This window comes from Rhea americana, unplaced genomic scaffold (genome assembly GCF_003343005.1).
Source record: "Rhea americana isolate MKP2758 unplaced genomic scaffold, rheAme1 scaffold_45, whole genome shotgun sequence".
Classification (NCBI taxonomy): domain Eukaryota; kingdom Metazoa; phylum Chordata; class Aves; order Rheiformes; family Rheidae; genus Rhea; species Rhea americana.
In genome coordinates, this window is record NW_028186590.1 from 5285130 (window position 1) to 5304461 (window position 19332).

General features: G+C 36.9%; 1 protein-coding gene across 2 annotated transcripts in view; it reads right to left on the reverse strand.

The window, feature by feature from the left end:
- The window catches only part of PHIP (PHIP subunit of CUL4-Ring ligase complex), a 116011-nt gene that overhangs the window by 72376 nt on the left and 24303 nt on the right, over positions 1 to 19332 (reverse strand). For both annotated transcript variants that reach the window (XM_085316072.1, XM_085316071.1), the window contains exons 8-13: positions 10876 to 11097; positions 10170 to 10270; positions 3613 to 3683; positions 2741 to 2841; positions 2613 to 2653; positions 1715 to 1813 (exon numbers count right to left, since the gene is read on the reverse strand). In XM_085316072.1, coding sequence (XP_085172198.1) covers positions 1715 to 1813; positions 2613 to 2653; positions 2741 to 2841; positions 3613 to 3683; positions 10170 to 10270; positions 10876 to 11097 — 635 coding nt within the window. The remainder of the gene's footprint in view (positions 1 to 1714; positions 1814 to 2612; positions 2654 to 2740; positions 2842 to 3612; positions 3684 to 10169; positions 10271 to 10875; positions 11098 to 19332) is intronic.

The window sequence follows — 19332 nt, forward strand, 5'->3', positions numbered from 1 at the left end:
ATTTGGTGAACAGTAGTTTGACTTGGAGAATATYTATATTAGGCAGCTAGAAGCACAGACACAAGTATTCTCATACCTTAAAGTGAGTTTAATTGTCAGGTCATATTGAGTACCACACCACCAGCCTCATGCCACTTTAGTATCAGTAATAACAGTGCTTGATCTTGCATGTGYTTCATTTTTATGTAGATAAAACATAAAAATGAAACACTAGCCATTTCTAACATAATCTATCAGAATACCCCCAAACCACATTTTTGCAACTTTAATTTAAAGATGAACCACCACTGAATTCTCTAGTGCATTAAATTCTGGGAAAATACCAAAAGCAACAACAGCATGTTACCACTAAGAAAGCAGACACAAAATACAGACTCTTCAATATACCATGCATTATAATATATGAAACAGTATTATATTTTGTACAATTCAATACAAGAAATAGTTATAAAACTATATTYCTTTCTAGATCAATGCAAAATCTAGGACGCTTTACAAGTTGAATTTACTTTTTCCTTTCAGTGCAATTACATTTTCTTTGATAAAACCGCACATGTGTTAAAAAAAAAAAAAATCCAAATTTGGAATTCCATTCATCTTTCTAGTTAAAAGGGCAAATCAGAATTCAGCTAAATCTGCTTTACTGAGATGAACAGTTCAGTGTCTCAAAGAAGTTTAATATTTGTGATTGTAATGAAAAAGAATCCATTCTTATTTTTGCAGGACCAATTAAAACCAAGACTTTCTACAGGCTGCATTTTCAAGAGAGATTAAGTCTATCTTTGTTTTCACTCTGCCRGTGTTCTACAAGGTCTCATTTAAGATAGTTTTATTGCATCTGACAATAACTGACAAGATACTTCCTGATCCAAACTTCTAACTGAATTGTACCRTATTTAGCTGCTCTCTTCCACTGCTCTCTTGGCCTTTCAGCTGTCCCCTTCAGCATTAATGAAAAAAAATCTAAGATGACATCAGGAGTAATTTCAAAGTATTCAATACAACTAGTAAGTGGAAGAGTTTTACACCTTAAATCATAAAGTATTTCTCATCTATATCAATTACATTTCTCTATATAAAACAAAAATGTTAAAGCCACAATTCCTACAAAGCCCTTCTTCATCTCAAGCCTCTTTCATTGTTGGGAAAGGTAATGCAACTTTCCATTTAGACTCTGGTCTACTGTATAAAAATTTCACATACTTACAAAGCTTTGTAAAGTCTCAGATTATTTTAGCAAGTGAGAACACATTACACTGCAAGTAATTTATTTGCTCTGACATGCAGAATAGATTAACCCAATACTGCTTTTCTGAGCATGCAGGTTCCATAATAATTTTAAATATTACTAAACTGCAAGAAGTCTCAATAATAGATCTGGTTTTCTYGGTCCAGAAACAAATACCTACTTAAAAAGCCATATAAATTTCACTTTTGATGGGTTTCACATATGTTTTTAATCTAATCTAATCTTAGTACTAGTGGAGCTATTATCAGGASAAGCTAGTTTCCAGAGCTGAGTAAGTAGTAAAATACTTGTTTTCACTGGAGTTAAAGAGCTAAACCAGCATACTGTACATTCAACACATAATAATTTAAGACGACTTTGTTTYGTTTGGGATTTTTTTGTTTTTGTTTTTAAGTCAGCAAACAGTATCTGAATTGAAGGGACTTCAAGTATCTTTCTGACAGCAGAACATTTTACACTACTTACCCTGCTGGGCGAGTAGCCATATCTAACAAAATGCTTTTCCATTCCCTTCGCTTGAATTGCCAGATTCTCGCTGTTCCATCACGGCTTCCGCTTACAAATCTAAACAACAGAAAAAAAAATGTTACTCAGAGACCACAGGGAGATCTGTAYAGAAAAACAAATAAACAAACAAATAATAATAAAAAAAAAGGTAAAAAGTTACAGAACTCAGAACTCAAAGTAAACTGCAGTAAGAAGTCTAGTAACAGTTTCAGAATGCTGTCCTACAGGCTTGAGGTGAAAATTTTTGTTTTCTTTTAAAGAGCACAAGGGGAGGAAGAGGATAAAAGGGTGGATGGAGTACAATGAAGTTTGGTTTCCAACTATTCACATTACAATAAAAATATATATTAGAATATCATTTAAGAGTCAGAAAATTCATAAACAAACTGAGTATTTCCTTCAGCATTGTTCACATCAACATCCAGAAATTCAGTGAAGTATTAAAGGTTAGACTAGTTAGACAAGGTATTTTTAGAGTATGATAACTTCCCTGTATCCAGCAGTCAACTTAAAGTAAATATAAAAATATACATACATATATAAAAAATATAAATATATAAAAAGATATTTATGCATATATACCGTTTAAGAAAAATTTAAATATTTTACAATACATCTTGATTTTGTAAACTCAAAATACTTTAATYGTTCATTGCAATGAATATGACTATAAAACTGAAGAGTTTCATAGTGAGAATTCACTAGTGAGAATTCAAAAAACTATTATAGATGAATATGCTGCATGAACCTCAAAACAGAAAATGATTTTTTTTARTAACTACTTCCAGAAGCTGATATTTACAGATATCCAAAAAAGGTTAAAAAATTAGCTCTGAAAAAGAAATTTTTTACTTACCTGCTACTACTATTAGAAAACTGAATGCTGTCAACTTTGTCCTATATTAAAAAAAAGAAATTAATATCGATTCCAAATTATCCATACGTTTTAAATGAATTCATATGTGATTTTAAAATAGTATTTACAGTATGAAATTCCAACTCTGATATCTTCTCTGGCTGACCTGATCCAAAGAAATAAACCCTAATGATGTGATCTGTACTCCCAGTGGCCAAAAACATTCCACCTGAGAAAGGTAAACACAGATAAGTAAGTCATAACAAAAAGAGTGATTTTATGTTATTAAAATATTTTTAATSCCTGTAACATCAAAATCATTCCCTTTAATTTTACAGCCATATCTCATTTCAGGTCTGCCTGTAACTAAACTATAAATAAATACAGGAGCTTAACTGAAGACTGCACTAAGTTGAAGTACCTCACATTTGCTCTCAGGTAAGTATGCATTTAAAGACATACCTGAAGGATTAGCTAACTTTTCTACCTGTAGTAATTTATCTCTGACTAAGCCCACAGAGGTCTCAGTCTCAGTGAACTACTGAAAATACTTCTCTRTGGTTTTGGCATTTTATCCAATTGCTTATGTTGTATTCTTCACCAATTGCCACTTCCAGGGATCAAGGAAATTCAGACTTTTTGAGAATTTGAGAATCAACATCTTCTCATCCAAACCCTTAAAGATTCTATTTTACATAAAGCAGACTAACATTCACACTCTYGAGAAAAAGGTGCGTGTCAGCCTTTGGAAGATTTTCAGTCAGTCACAAGAGCATTACTTTCAACATTCTACACACAACTGTTTTCAAGAATTTCTGTATCACCAAAAATTTATGCACAGATTCTGAATATCTACCATTAATATTTGGGATTCTTAAAATAATTTTAACTGATTTTTATTCTAGTAACAAGAAATATGCTACAGTAACTGTATTATACTTCATTTTACTTTCCAAATAACTTCTCATATTGAGACAAAGGGAAAAAGAAAGTCCTTTACCGGCACTAAATGAAGAACAGATCATTTGGACTCCGGGCCGAGGGCGTTCTGTAAACTTTGTTGGCCTTGGACTACAAACAAAGAAATAGTTAAATGATTTCTTAAAAGGGTTTCACAAACAAGTCAGTATCTTAGAAATAAAGCACAGAAGGACAAAATTAAATATGGAGGAACAGATGGTTGCCCATCTATAAACAATTTAGTGTGACTATGCTTCATGATCTGATCTTTAGGAAACTAAGACATCCAGATGGACCAAGTTATGCATGTATCAAAGAAAGCTATATCACAACTTAAATTCTGCTCCTCCCTCCCCCAAATATTACTATACAAAACACTCTCCTAAGTCACCTGCAAAGTAGAAAGGAGGACACCAGAGCCAGTTATCCATGACGTTCAGTTTTAAGCCAATGAATTCTGGAACTCTGGTCTTCTCTGGCAGTACATGGCTTTACTACAAAAGATAAACAGAGCGTGGTGCTCTTTATAGAAAAGAATGTAAAGAAATTTAAATAAACTTGAAGTTTTTCACAGTGTTTAGAATGTACCAGGTTTTCAGAAAGTATGTATTCTTGTGGGTGGCATTGGTTTTGCATTGCCCCCAAAGAATTTTAGGACAATGGCTGGAAGTTCATAAGAAATTTTACTTTAGGTACTGTGCTTCCTTTTAGACATTTCAATACCTGATGTACAAACAGAACTAAAGCATCAATAGATTTAATACTTTACGAGTGTAAAAAATAAAAATAAATAAATTAAAAAAAAATCAGATCTGGTACTTCAATCATTACTTCAATTCTGCTCATGTACTGCAGCAACCTCAAATCAGTAGGTGGTCTTACAAAGTATACCATCTGCAATCTTCATTCCTTAAAGAATAAACTCACTAGATAACTGCAGCATTACACCCACAAGTGTCATCACTAAAGATTTGTTTGAATTCTTTTAACATAGAAGAATAGATATTCACAACTCATGTAAAATTTTCTCTTTTAAGAGCAAAATGGTCCACAGATCTATAATTTATTTCAATCGAAGGCAAATAACCTTCATCAGATGCATGAGACCTTTCTTCACCTTGTCAGTCATTGCTACCTCTGAGAAACAAAGGGTAAGCATTAAACCTTAATAGTCCCTATGCAAAAAGCAAAGAAATGAACACAGTGAGAATACCGATTAATAAATGTTTTTCCAAATTGTTCACATTCAGTATAGTATTTACAGTTTCTGTAAATTTTCTTATAAGAATTTTCAGACACTTGCCTGCAAAGATTCATGGCATGAAAATATCACAGATAAATTGTTTTACGTAACAGATGTCTTGTCTAGTGTAAATCCTTCTTAATTGAGATACTAAGACAAAAAGAACTATCAAAAAGATTCAATATGCAGCCTAAATGGATATAGAGGCTGATGCTTTCCTTCACTGTGGTTTGTGAACTCTGCCTTTATATTTAGCATGGCTGCAAGACAAAGTAATGCACTTCAGTTCTAGCTTTTGATAATCAAGTCACATGTTCCAACTTAAATCTATTCAATGTGTGTTATTTCAGTCACTAAAAGATAAAAGATTACACTATTCTTTCACACTAGAGCAAGTCATGGTCTTTATAAAATGAGCTGGGCAATCAGTATTTCAAGAGCTGGATGAACATCTAAAGTATCAGTATTTTGTAGGGGGAAGCAAGGAAGCTGGACAAAAGAATCATTTCTTGCAACATACAGAAACCAAATGAATTGCTCATGTTACAAAAATTCTCAATCCAATTATATAAAGTAGCTGAAAGGCACTAAGACACCTTCATGAACACTTCATAGACAGGTCCAGAAAAGCCCTGGAAAACCATTTTAAGATCCTATTAAGTTCACTGTGGATCAAGAAATGAGAGACGAGTCAAAAACACAATCAAACAACTTCCTGAAACGCAGAAAATTCTGCCTGAATATAAGGAAGAACTTCTTTCCTGTGAGAGTGACGGAGCCCTGGCGCAGGCTGCCCAGAGAGGTTGTGGAGTCCCCTTCTCTGGAGATCTTCAAGGCCCGCCTGGATGCAACCCTGTCTAACATGCTCTAGGTGACCCTGCTTGAGCAGGAAGGTTGGACTAGATGATCTCCAGAGAGATCCAACCTTACCCATTCTGTGAATCTGTGAAAAGGGAACTTTCAGTAAAAGTAGCAAAGAAACAATTTMATTCATTTACTTCAACTGAGGGACACACATCCACAAATTCATCTTCTTCAAGATGCTACAAAGATGCAAGCACGGTTGCATAATCCAAGCACCACACCCTAACCTTTCACTGAATGTTTAGTGACTTAAGTGAGATTTCTCTCCAGAAAACAGATGTTTGACTTAACCTCTCCAACCCAAGTCTTTGTTCAAGAACTAATAAACCAAGTCCAGAGTATCTGAATTCTGATGTATGACATGATGTATCGTCTCTGTAAYACCAACTGCCTTCTGCACAAGGACATAGATGAGAATTATCGTACCACATTAATGCTAATTGAGAAATTAAGGCTTTCTTTTGCAAAATAGAAATATCAAAATCACCAGCACCTGTTTTTCCTAAACCTTTTTATTTTTAATATTATGGGAAAATATTAGAAAATAACAGCAGTATAGTAAGTTTCTCGATCCAAATTTATGACAGGTTTCAGCTGCTTTGGCTACATAGCCTGCCAATGACAGACTAATGCTGGAAAATTGTGACCCAAATAGATGGCAGAAGAATACTGAGACATCTCAGTATCTTTCTCAGAAAGATTCAATACATACGCAAGTATTTTGCAGCGCAACTAGTATAACTTCTGGGCACTGATCACTTGTAATACTTCCCTCCTTAAACTTGAAGCAGACTATTCTTCCGTTCTGACGGTCTGAGGTTGATTCAAGTGATACATGATGTGACTCATATTTTCTACCATCATCCAGAATAACAACAAGAGACTAAATACTGCGGAAAGCATCAACTGACTAAATTTTTCATMATTTTCCTATCCTGACTGGACAACATTCCACAACATCCTTCCCCTGCAGCAATAACCAGCCTTAGCATTCATTTATTTAGAAACTAAATTAATCCGTCTGGAATGATACGGCTTTTGGGCACACACAGTAACTGCCTGGTCAGAAATCTCTTCATTGAAAGAACAGGAGTATGCAGGAGGCTCTGTAATGCTCCACTGAAGAACACGCCTAGTCACAGCCACACTACACAGAAGCATATGTATAGGGCTGACCGTTCTTCTATTAAAAAAAAAATGAATTAAAAAAATTTTAAAAAGAAAGAATTTTGTGGTGAATCATGCCCGAACCATGTCATGTCTGTTTCACCCTTTGGCACAGAAACTACTGTAAAGTATCCTTCAGCTGCTTATCAAAACAGAGCTCTGTCACCAAGCATCTCCCCTCTGGGCCACATGTACAACCTAGATACAGAAYAGGCCTCCATTAACAAGGTTATCTAAGAGCTGACCAGCATGGGAAGTCTCTAATTTCACAGATACTATTACTACAGCAGCGGATCAGAATACAAGGACTTTTGTGATCCAAGAATGAAACAAAGCAAACATCTGCAGAGAAAAAGAAACAAAAAMAAAAATCAGAATTGGCATAGGGCACTAGACATCAGAAGGCTTAAAGGATATCAAAGTTTCCTTTCTGATGGCAAATGAGACTGTTTAAGGTAATCGTTGTAATTTGCCAAATCTTCATTATTTGTTGAGATAAGTAAGTGCTCCATAATCTTCTTATTTTTAATCACAAGAAGTGTGGAATAAAGAACAATTTCCAATATACTCATCTCTTGAAGAAGCTGACAGGGAACTACTAAAAGAGAGCTGGTTGATCCAGTAGACTTATCCATCCAATCCGGGTTCAGCTGAAACCACTTCCACTGCATGTACTGAACATCTTAAGTTTGGGTACACACTGAATAAAGCAGGGTCTCCAAGTGCTTCTTTGGCACTGCCTTATTGTATTGAAGGAACAGCCATACAATCCGCATGATGTTGCTTGAGAGCTCATAATTTTAACTCTCTGACAGATGACTCAAGTAGTGCTGAATATAAAAAGCAGTTCTCTCTCAAGCAACTGAAACTYCAACACTTTTTACTGTTAGTTTAAAGTACTGGACATTTCAATAACACACCTTCATCAGTGAGAGCAATTATGTTTCTGAAAGACAGACTGCGACACCTTCAGAAGGAACATGAAATTCATAAATTTAGAATTCAATATGACAGTGCTCTTGACCTGTACTATTCCCATCTTTCAGTTTTGCCTGAAATCTCTCCCCTCCTTAGGGGAGGAAAGAATAGCGATATGGGGGTTCAAGCTCAGAATGAGCAATTTCTGTAAGAAATCTTATTTTCTCCTTCCTCCTTTGTAAATACACTGAATGGAAGCAAGCTTGTATTTTTATTATTATAGTGATAAAACAAAGGACAAACTCCCCATCCACCACCAGTTATTTTCTTTTTCAAATGACCTACACATCACATTTTGAAAACCAACCTTGCAAAATGCCTTATGAAAAAAGTAACAGCAATTTCTCTTTCCTTTATTGCCAGCACTTTTCTACCCCTAAGTATTACTGAATGGACATGGAAGGAATCTGCAAAGTTCTGMGTTTGTTATAGTGCCCCAGAATCAGCATGGATATCCTGAGGAAAAGTCACTTCATAGCAGAAGATATAAAACTACCTGAAGTTTACATATGCAAGTATCAAAATGGCAAGGCATCAAGTAGAAAGCAAAACAAGTCACATTAATACAGCAACATAGTACAAAATWAGGTCTTCACATTGAATAAGATAGAATTTGGGTCAGCAGTTAAATAACTACTAATAATTTCACGTATCATATGAATTTCSCAATGAATTTATCTGTAGAATGCACTAGATGCTGCAGCACCCAATTATCTGTCTGGTAACAAAATACACCTCTCAGGCATTTTGCAAGCAAAGAGGAAAAGATCAGGAACCTAATCTTTCCTATTTTCCTCCAACAGAAATAAATAACAGAATTCTGCCTTTTCCTCTGCTGCATAGTGTATTCTCACAGCAGCTATGGAAGTTGTACATAAAAGTGGCTTTGAACCACTACTGAAAACCTTCAGCTCTATTGGAGGAACCACCAGCATCATGCTGATTCAATGCTACAGAGACATCTCATAAAAGAAAAAAAAAAGTCAGGAATGGAAAGTAAACATAGAATTGTAGATGACTTTTTCTTCCARTTTTTGTCTTTTGCTATTAAATAGGCATGGAGCTAGTTTTCCTTTTCTGAGCTAACTACTGCTACTTTGCTCATTAGATATTTCTTTCTCATCACCTCACACCAGAAAATATCTTTTGTCCAAAGGCCATGCAATTATGTCCCATTTCTAAAAGATATACTTGCTTCTTTTAAAGACTAATATAAAGTTTTAGTTTTGATCCAGAAGGATCAATAGCTTCAAGTACAGGCAGCAGTAGTGGGTTAAAACAAACATCTGAAACCAGTATCCTGCCTCCAAGAGTAGTCGAAATTAGATGCATATGTGCATAGAAAAGCATATAATGAGACCTCTCTACACTTCCACATAAACTTTCACCACTCATAATATCTTGTGGAAGGATTAAGGTTAACTTTAAAATCTTACRAAACTCCCCCAAACTCACAAAACTTTCTACCTTCCATCTCTTTGTCTTCCAGRGGAGGGGACAGTCACAGACACACACACACAAACACACACAAAAGGCTTTAGAAAGCAAGTAGGTTCAGATTTCACCACCCTAGAAAGAGTTCAGATCTTAAGAAAAATGTGGTGGTAACTCCTCTCCTTAGCATAATGAAATAAAAGCATGCAAGCCATCTCCTTCTCTCCTTTCCTCACTACSAAGAAGAGTGTTCCATCGATTACAGCGTGCACTAGACAGCAGAGGATTAACAACCAGAGAAGCAGCCTCATTTATAGCATGAAACAGGAAAGTCAAAATGCCAGAGAATATCAAAATAGTTCAGATCTAGACAACTAAATAAAAAAGCCAGGTGCAAGCTCTGAATACCCTTAGCACACCGAAAGAAAAAGATTTTAACAGCAAAAGCCCAAATTGCAAGAAAATGAGACCAACCTATTAGAATATATGCCTAAGAATATTCTCAAATTACATTATTAGTGATTATTAAAAACACCATTTTTCAATTTTAAGCTACAGATACTTTGTGATGGTGGAAAAAAGYAGCAAAACGTATTTTAAAGCCATTTTAAAATTCCTTTCACACTGCATTAAAAAAATTATCATTTTTTACTAGATTAACAGACATACAACAAAACTAGGCATGCATCTATTTGCTTTACCCCACAAAATCCCCAATGCTCAGTTACATTATTAACTTAATTCTTCAGAGGTAAGCAGGTAACCTAAAGCTACACCAAAAACAGATGATACCCAATCATATAGACCGCAAACCAACCAGTGACAAGTTTTGTTTCAGCCAGATTTTCCTCTAACATTTGCACACCGTTCTTAATTAAAAAGAAGTAACAAGAAGTAAAATAGAAACTAACTTTATTTTAAGGGTGCCAGCATCCCACAGCCAAAAGCATATTGTTCCATCTGCCCCAGTTGAAGATAAGTATCTCTTTGAGCCACTGCACAGTGGAGAGAACTGGAATGGGAAAAAAAAGAAAGAGTGTCATGTTAATCTGTTCCAGACTAATGCTATTTTCTGTCATGTGCTATAAAGCTCCCTAAGTCAATGACCTCTCTCAAAAAAAAAAAAAAGAAAAGAAAAAAAGAGGTATCCAACCATATTCAAGAAAAAAGTAATAAACTGCAATGAACACCAAAACAATGTGATGCTTCTCAGAATAACTCTCTCCCTCCGAAATCCCTTTCTCTCACTCCATACAATCCAAGATTGTACAGTAACACACAACACTAAACAGAAAAACTCTTCAGCTGTCACTGCAGGTCTTAAGTCAGTGCACCTGTATTCAGAACTGTAGCCTGAAAAGAATCAATACTTCAAACAGAACTATCCACATGCATCATGCAATTTTTTGTAAAAATCATAGGACAAGGATTATGGCTTGATTTTTCAAGTGTCAGGCATTTTGACAATAAAAAGCATTGATGTGTACCATGAGAATTGCTTTTCCATTTGTGACTAAGTTGTCAGATACACATTTTTATTACACAAAACATTCCCAGGTGGTTTCTTTTTCAAACAGAACTTTATTGCTTAGATGATTTCACAAAGCAAAATCCTACCTGCAATGATGTGATAGATGCACTGTGGCCCTGCAGAACTGCTAAGGGTGCACATGTTCGAAGGCACCAAACTCTGATCATCTTATCACAGCTCCCAGCAGCTATCATTGTGTTTTCATAGTTCACTGCCATATCAGATATTTCAGCTGCATGTCCTCTCAGGGTGGCCAGCAACCTTCCATCATCTGTTGCCCAGATTTTTACAAGGCAATCATCTGACCCCTAGAAGCAAGACAGAAATCATTTCAACCACACCATTAGCTTTTTTGATATTACAGTTAAATAATACAAGGAACAGAACAACAAAACCAGTGGCAWATATGGTATAAAACTTTTCTACTATACTCTAAATGCTTTTTTAATTGCTTTCCACACTGCATTCAAAACACAACATAAAACTACATTAATTCTCAACAGTATATGCAAACCATACATTTATACCCCCAATCACAAATTCTACAGCAAGCTTTATTTCTTCTTCAGCAATATGCTGCACTTTTTTTCAAAACTCTAGCTCAAACTGAAGGAGTAGGCAGTTGCAATACCTTTAAATTTACATTAAATATGAAAATCAATTATGAATTGGTACAGTGTTTCTGTTATTTAGCATTATATTCATTTCTGTTCCATGACTAGTTTGTCCTTCATGCCCCACCAGTCTCAGGAATATACTTACCATAGGAAGAGTGAGGTAGAGAGTAATGGAATAACTATTCATACAAGCTRCGTCAAAGTATTGTAAGTCTGCTTTGATATTCACATTAATGAATGCTGAAATGGCCATTCTCGACAAACTTCAGAGGCTTCACCTACCTATTCATGCTTAACTCGCATTTTGCTGGTCTTCCTACATCACTGTATCAGTTGTTTGCCTGTAAGTAACAAATCCAAAACCCTAGCCAAAAATTCAAACTTAGTCCTTCAATTTTCATTGCATTTCTGAACCTCGCTGAAAGACTGAAGTTCTTCCCACCTCCTTAAACACAATGAAATTTCAACATTGCACAGAGACGCTCTGACAGAAGAAATTTGCACAGTTCCGCATTATTGATTCAAACTGCCTGCAAGCTTCAAAGGTAGCTATTCCTTTCACTTCATTCATCTGCAGAAGGATTAAAAAAGGAGAGGCCAGGGGCATTTAACATCTGGAGCACTGATAAACTACTGGATATACTCAGGTACAATAATAAGTTTTAATGTAACACCATTGTTACAAAGCTTCTTTTGGGTTTTTCCTCCTCCATCTCCTTTTAGTGTATCTGTGTGTGTTTATCTTGTATTTGTTCTTTAGAGAGCATAGAAGACAGAACTATTGTCCATAGATATCTAAAGTACAGAGGGACCAACAGCTGAATTTTAAAAAGGCTAGCAGACATCTGGTGTCATCTATGTGTCTATGACCAAATCCGCTAAAAAGATATTTAAAGGCTACTAATACTACTTTCACACATAAATGCACATAAAAAATTACGTGATAAAGCTTTCTCTATTTCTTACACACTTCAGTCTAGATACATGCAATTGTATAGAGATCCTACATTGCTATAGTTCAGCTACTCTTCTCTTCCAGACAACCCAATCCCAGGACAGCAACATCCAACTCCTCGCTAACACATAAACCAAGTATGAAGTAGAACTGTTCCATGAAAAAAACAGGCAAAAACTCCAGAAAGCAGTTTCAAAAGGAGCCCCATTATATCCTACAGTTTTTTTGCCCTGCACAACAGCATTTTTGATTTTTTTTTGTTACTAGATACTGACTTGTCTATTCACCTTATATTTATGTTGATGAACAGAATTTATTTCCCCTCATTCGCTTAACTTTCTATGTACTTATGTCTAATGCTACTTTCTATGTACTTATGTCTATGTCTAATGCTGCAGTTCTCTATTTCAAAAGGTAGTTAAATTATACTCATTACACTGTATTGGTTCAGATTCAAAATATTAGCTGGGATGAGAAAGGTTACAGTGTATCTGYAGTCATCTCACTATCTTTATTATACATCCCTTTMATTTGTAGAACTACTCAGCAAACTAGGCAACTGCCTCAGGCTGATTTTTTGTTTAGAGAGCAAGAAGCTGTTTCTTCTTCAACCACATGGGAAATGTTAAACGTCTGCCCGGCTCAAAGTCAGTTATTAACAACAGTTTATTTTTTCCTCCATTATTTACACCAATTCACTCAAGACAACATATCTTAACACAGAGAAATACAACTATATTCCCARTTTTTGATAAAGTAAAAAGGAAGCTGGTTGTATTCAGGACTGGTGAGCAGGGTCTTTATCTCTCAACATCTGCAAAAAGGCTACTTTGGAGTATTACTGACATTTTAACCTATCTGTTTTGCAGAGGACTGTGGACACATGATTAAGTTAATTTTCAGATATTTAAATTTAAAGATATTAATTTAATTTTCATGCTGATAGGTGGTTCTGATTTACCAGTTGCCATGCTTCTACTTTTCCTCAGATGGGCACAACTCTTCTTCCAAGGGAATTGTTCCCACCCACCCCAGCTCTCCAAAAGGTGCACCCATGCATGTATAAAGATTTGAGGAGAGGTGGGATGGAGGACTTCCTCCGCACCCTTWCTCTAGTCATTTTTGGTGTAAACTTCAGAGCTTGTAATTAAAGGTTTTCAAACAAATTCTACATGACTTGTACATTCTTTTTAAACAAGCACTTCTATTAAAACAAGTTCTCTCTTCCCCAAAACAGAAATTTACCATTTTAGATTTTAGATTTCTTTTTGCTCCTGAAAGAATATTGAGGCTGAAGACTATCAGTGACGTATGACAGCAGTGTTAGGTACGTTACTTAACACTTCATTAAAGGTATCTTCTTTTGTGCATTCTCTGGTTATTGCAAGCAGTAACCAGTTTTGTTTCTAAAAGCTTTACTCTAAGTGGGATTGATGCAGGGATGTATTCTATTCTAAAAAGGAGGGAATAAGGCAAGTCTGTAAGTAATTACATTTTCTACCTCCTAGGTCAGGAAAGCAAAGGTACAACCTATGCTATTTCTATTTATGCATGAAACTTCCATGAAGAGATTCTGTAGCACGTATTTATATAACCTATTACACAGTGCCAGCCTAGGAACAACCCCAGATCACAGAGTTGAAAAGAAATGGGTGAGAAGTTGACAGAATCGTAGAATAACCGAGGTTGGAAGGGACCTCTGAAGATTGTCTAGTCTAACCCTCTCTTCAAAGCAGGGTCAACTGCTGCAAGTTGCTATGTACCTTGTCCAGTTGGGTACTGAATATCTCCAAGTATGGAGACTACTTAACCTCTCTGGGCAACCTGCTTTCCAGTATTCACTCACCCTCGAAGAAAGAATTTTTTTGATGCTTAAACAAAACTTTCTGCAATTCAGTTTGTGMCCAATGCCTCTTGTCCTGTTGCTGGACATCKCTGAGAAGAGTCTGATTCCATTGCCTTCACTCCTTTTCATCAGATATTTATACACATCAGTAAGATATCCTTGGTGAGAAGACCAGGCTAAACTGTCCCAGCTCTCTCAAAATCTCCTCATATGTCAGATACTTGAGTCCCTTTATCATCTTCATGGCCCTTTGCTGGACTCGATCCAATATATTCATGTTTCTCTTGCAGTGAGGAGCCCAAAACTGTCTGGACATTTCTCTGAATAGCCACAAAAATCCATTTGATGCATCAACAACTCAWCCCAATTTTGTATCATCTGCAAACTCTGTCCCATCATCCAGATCATTAATGAGTTAAATAGTACTGGCCCCCGTCTCAGCCCCAGTATCAAGCCCTGGAGGATGCCACCAGTCACTAGCCTCCAGCTGGACTTCATGCTGTTAATCACAGCCTTTTGAGCTTCACTATTCAGCCCACTTTGACACCACTTCATTAAAAACTTATCCAGCCCCATACTTTAGCAGTCTGTGAGTGAGGATGTTGCAAGAGGCAGCAGCATAAGCCTTAATAAAGTCAGGATAAACAACATTCTCCCCCTTTTCCTCATTCATCAGATCAGTCATTGTAAAATTCTATCAGGTTGGTTAGTCATGATTTCTCCTTCATAAATCCATGTCAACTCCTTCCAGTCACCTTCTTGTCCTTCATATGTTTGCAAACAGCATTATTTGCTGCATGACCTTCCCAGGAGCTGCACAGGCCTGTAGTTCCCCAGATCCTTGTCCTCATCCTTCCTGAAGGGAGGAGTGACATCTCCTTTCTTCCGGTCTTCACAAACCTCTCCCAGTTACTATAACTTCTCCAAGATTAATTGAGAATGGCTGCACAGTGACATTGGGCAGCTCCCTCAATACACACGAGTGTCTCCCATCAGGTCCCATGAACCTCTGGATGCRCAGGTTGTTTAACTGTTCCCTAACCTTATCCTTCTCCACAAAGGAGAAGTCTTCCTTGCTCCAGACTTTCCCATGGGTCTGAGGGACCTGGGACTCCTGAAGGCAAGCCYGACCAGTAGAAAACGAGGTGCAGAAAGCATTCAGTGCCTCAGCCTTCTCCCTGTCCTTTAGCACCACCACCCCCGCCCCACTCAGCAGTGGGCCCACGTTTCTTTAGTCTTCTTTTGCCCGCAGATATACCCGTACAAGCCCTTCCTGTTGCTCCTCAGGCTCCTCAGCAGATTCAACTCCAGATGAGCTTTGCCTTTCTCATCCCCTGCATCCACAGGGTGTTCTGGTATTCTTCCCGAGTCACCTGTCCCTGCTTCCACCCCCTGTATGCTTCCTTTTCATGTTTCAGTTGAGTCAGGAGCTCGTTGTTCATCCATGCAGGCCTCCTGCCACCTTCGCTGGCCCTTCTGCACATGAGGTGAATCATTTGGGAGCTTGGAGGAGGTGATCCTTGAAAACCAACCAGCAATCCTGGACCCTTTTTCTCTCCAAGATTGTATCCCAAGGGTTTTTTCCATGCAGGTCCCTGAACAGGCCAAAGTCTGATCTCCTGAAGTCCAGGCTTGTGATCCTGCTTTTTGCTTTGCTTTCTCCTCTCAGGATCCTCWGTCATTTCATGGTTACTGCAGCCAAGGCTGCCTCCATTCTTAACATCTCCTTCAGCCCTGTCTTTCGTTTTCAGGGTCTCTGCATGACCTTGCACCCTCTGCTTACAAACCTTGTCCACCACTTCCTCACTAGATCATGGCTCATCATTTCTGTGGCTCTCTTTCCTACTTTAAAGATCTCCTCCCAAATTAGCTTTTGCCCCATATTTGCCTCATATTCTCCTTTACACATCCCTCAGCATCCAGAACATCGTCTCCCCCACATACCTCCGGCAACTCCACACGGCAAACACCACAAAGCCTCATCACCACATTCATCCTCTGCATTGACACTCTCTTTATGGAAGATCTGAAGAGATCTGAATATTCCTTGAGCAACTTTCCCCTCTGTTAGTCTACTGATTATTTTTTTAGAATAATTATTCTTGTTATTTTTCCTTAAATTAGCCTAGTTGGAGAAACACAGAATTTTAAACTAGTGACATGGCTCAACTGTGAAAGACGGATGTGGCATTTTAATGAAATGCTCACAACTAAAAGACTAATGCTCTTATGCTTTATACAGTAATAGATGTACAATAATAGGTGCCCACTAGCACAGTGACACCTAAGGATGTCTCAGCATTTTCATTAGAAATTTAGTTTTTCAAGGACTGCAACTCCACTGTGAAAAGTATCTATCTTACATCTCTCTTGTGCTATTTAACYCAAATCATCTGACTCACTAAGAATGCAGAACTAGAAACACTAACATGATTCACTCACTCTGAGTTAGACATTCACATGTCAGGTATCAGTTTGGGTTAAGTCTCTATTTTAGTCAAGGGACAGGCACATCCAGAAAAAGAACGCGTATTTTGTGTGAGTGTGTGCGTGTGTATGTTTATATATTTCAAAGATGAGTGTTTAATCTACTAACAGTTTAATCTACTTGCAGTTAATCTACTGCAAACTACTAGATTAGCAGCAGTCCCACACAGTGTTGCTTTTATGGCTATCTCTATTCAATCACAAACAGTATCAGAGGCTTCAAAACCTTTGCTACTAACTCCCAACGCTTACTTTCCATCAGAAACCCATCCCACCTTTTTGCTTCTCTTTTCAAATCACAGATTCAGGTTGGGACCAACACCTATCTTTCTTCAGAGAATAAGAAGAGTTTTAGCCTCTCAGGTGTTCCTGAGAGGATAATTCTTTTCTTTGTACAGCATGTCAGCATCAACCCATAGCTGTTGTTTTCCTAAGCCCTCTCTACCATCACTTGTTCAGTGCCTGCATAAGTTTCTGGYCCCTGTGTTTGTGATTACTCTTTTATTTGTCATTACCAGAATGCAATAAATGTGCAGGGATGAAGCTTGCTGCTTGACTTTGATGACTCTCTCTTCAGATGTTTGAATAACAAAGATCATRTCAGCAAAGGAGCAATCATTTCTGTGGTATACAGAGATAATCTAGTTCATGTGATCTACAGCAGTAATGAGAAGTCTTAAAGTGACCAAACAGAACAAATCCCCATCCTTACCAGGTATGGGTTAGCCCATTATCATGACTAAGTCTGTTATATATGCAAGAACTTTATCTGTGAAATGCATCTATCTGGGTACTCAGGAGCTACTACAGTGCACACACACACTTGTCGTCAGGTAAACATGAAGTAAGTTTACAGCTTGCCAGTTACTCCACAGAATTTTGAGACACTTATCCATATTTTTTTTTATTTTATTAAGGAGTTAGCTTACCATAGTGTAAACTTTCACATTCCCCACATATCAAGAACATGAACACAAGCAGTTACTGAAGATTAGCTGACRTCTCATGCATTTCAGATACTGGTTCATTTTCTGGAAATTTGCATGCATCCCAATGCCCCAAGTTAACACATTATCTTTTCATGACAAGTGTCTCCAGTACTTTCAACTGACAGGAAAATACGCAAACTATTCATCTTCACAATGCACTAAACAACAAATTTCACATTCAGATCAATATTTACACACAGTACAATGCTTTCCAGATCTTCATTAGGCAGAAAATTTCAAACCAAAACTAAAAAGCAGGACACAAAGAAATATCGTCTTTGTTTACGTTAGTCCATTCAAAATTTGGAAGTCAAGCAGGGTGAAAAAAACCCTCAGAAGTAAGGAAAGTACTCTCTTCTTCCAATCTTGGGTTGGGAGAAGGCCTGAGACTTGGAAGAAAGGAATGAAATCCCTCCCTCTCTGTTCTTAAATGACAAAGAYCTGTATTCAAAAATATTTGTGTGTGTAAAGATAAAGATGTCTAAGATTTTCAGGAAAAGCCTGACTATTTAACAGTATTTTAAAACAATAAATTTAGGGGAAAAACATCTTTCTGGGTTCACCTGCATTCATCTCACTATGTTTTACCTCAGAGAAAAAGTTGGGCCTAAACCATCATGCAGGAAAAATGCTTCTCCCTCTMTACTCAGTGAAAGAAGTGAAAGGCTGCTTCAAAAGAGCGAGAGTGAGGCAATTCCTTTCTACCTCCATGGKATCAAACCTTCCTTGAAAAGTTGTGTAGCCGAGGCCGGGAGCAAACGCAGAAACAACGTTAGGGGACAAATACCTTCCTGCCTGACTGTATGCATAGTGTACAACATGAAACTTTGTGTTTCAACTTTTGCTTGCAACTCAGTAATTTAGAAGACTAGCTCTTAAAAAGCCAACCCTTCTGAATGAAAATATTCCTGAGTGTCAAAAATCACCAAAGCCTTTGATAAAACTGTCCTAATGGGAAGTTACTCTGTTAATTTGTACTTTATTTTAGTCTAAACTTATCTTCTGCTTCCATAAAGAAGAGTTATAACAGGTTCCAATAAAGGAACGTACCCCATAGATAAAACTGCAGACTGATCAAATTATACCTTTGCCATTCATTACACTAGATGCTAGTAGCTCTAGAACTTAAGTATGATATAGTATCTTACTACAAGGGCATGGTTTTCCAAAACTTTCATAAGTTTCAAACTTAATAAATAAATACATAAAAAACTAGGAAAGTTTGAAAGTCTACATCAAACCCAATAGTGTTTAAAGTGGCAATTCTCCCTGCCCTCTCCTCCCCTTCTAAAAGTAAGGGCTCRTACTATCTTCAAGTTTTTATGGGTTCTTCTAATGTTTGTGTCGTCCTTCTCAAATAYTGATTATGGAAAATTTTCCAGGTCACAACAGGAGTCAACATACAAATTTGCCACAGATTTTTATTACAAGCACATTCCTCTGCCAGCTCTTTGGATCTGAACAGGTTAGCTAAAATCTGGCAAAAACATTACCTACTCAATGCACTGATGATCTGAAACATAGTATCAACTCATTCCATTTTACTGTTATCACAATGTGAGATTTAGAGTATGAAGAACCTGGTACATTTTTCTTGAAAGTGTAGGAGACAAAAGGCATGGTGGAAAACAGATGGTGACAAAGAATAT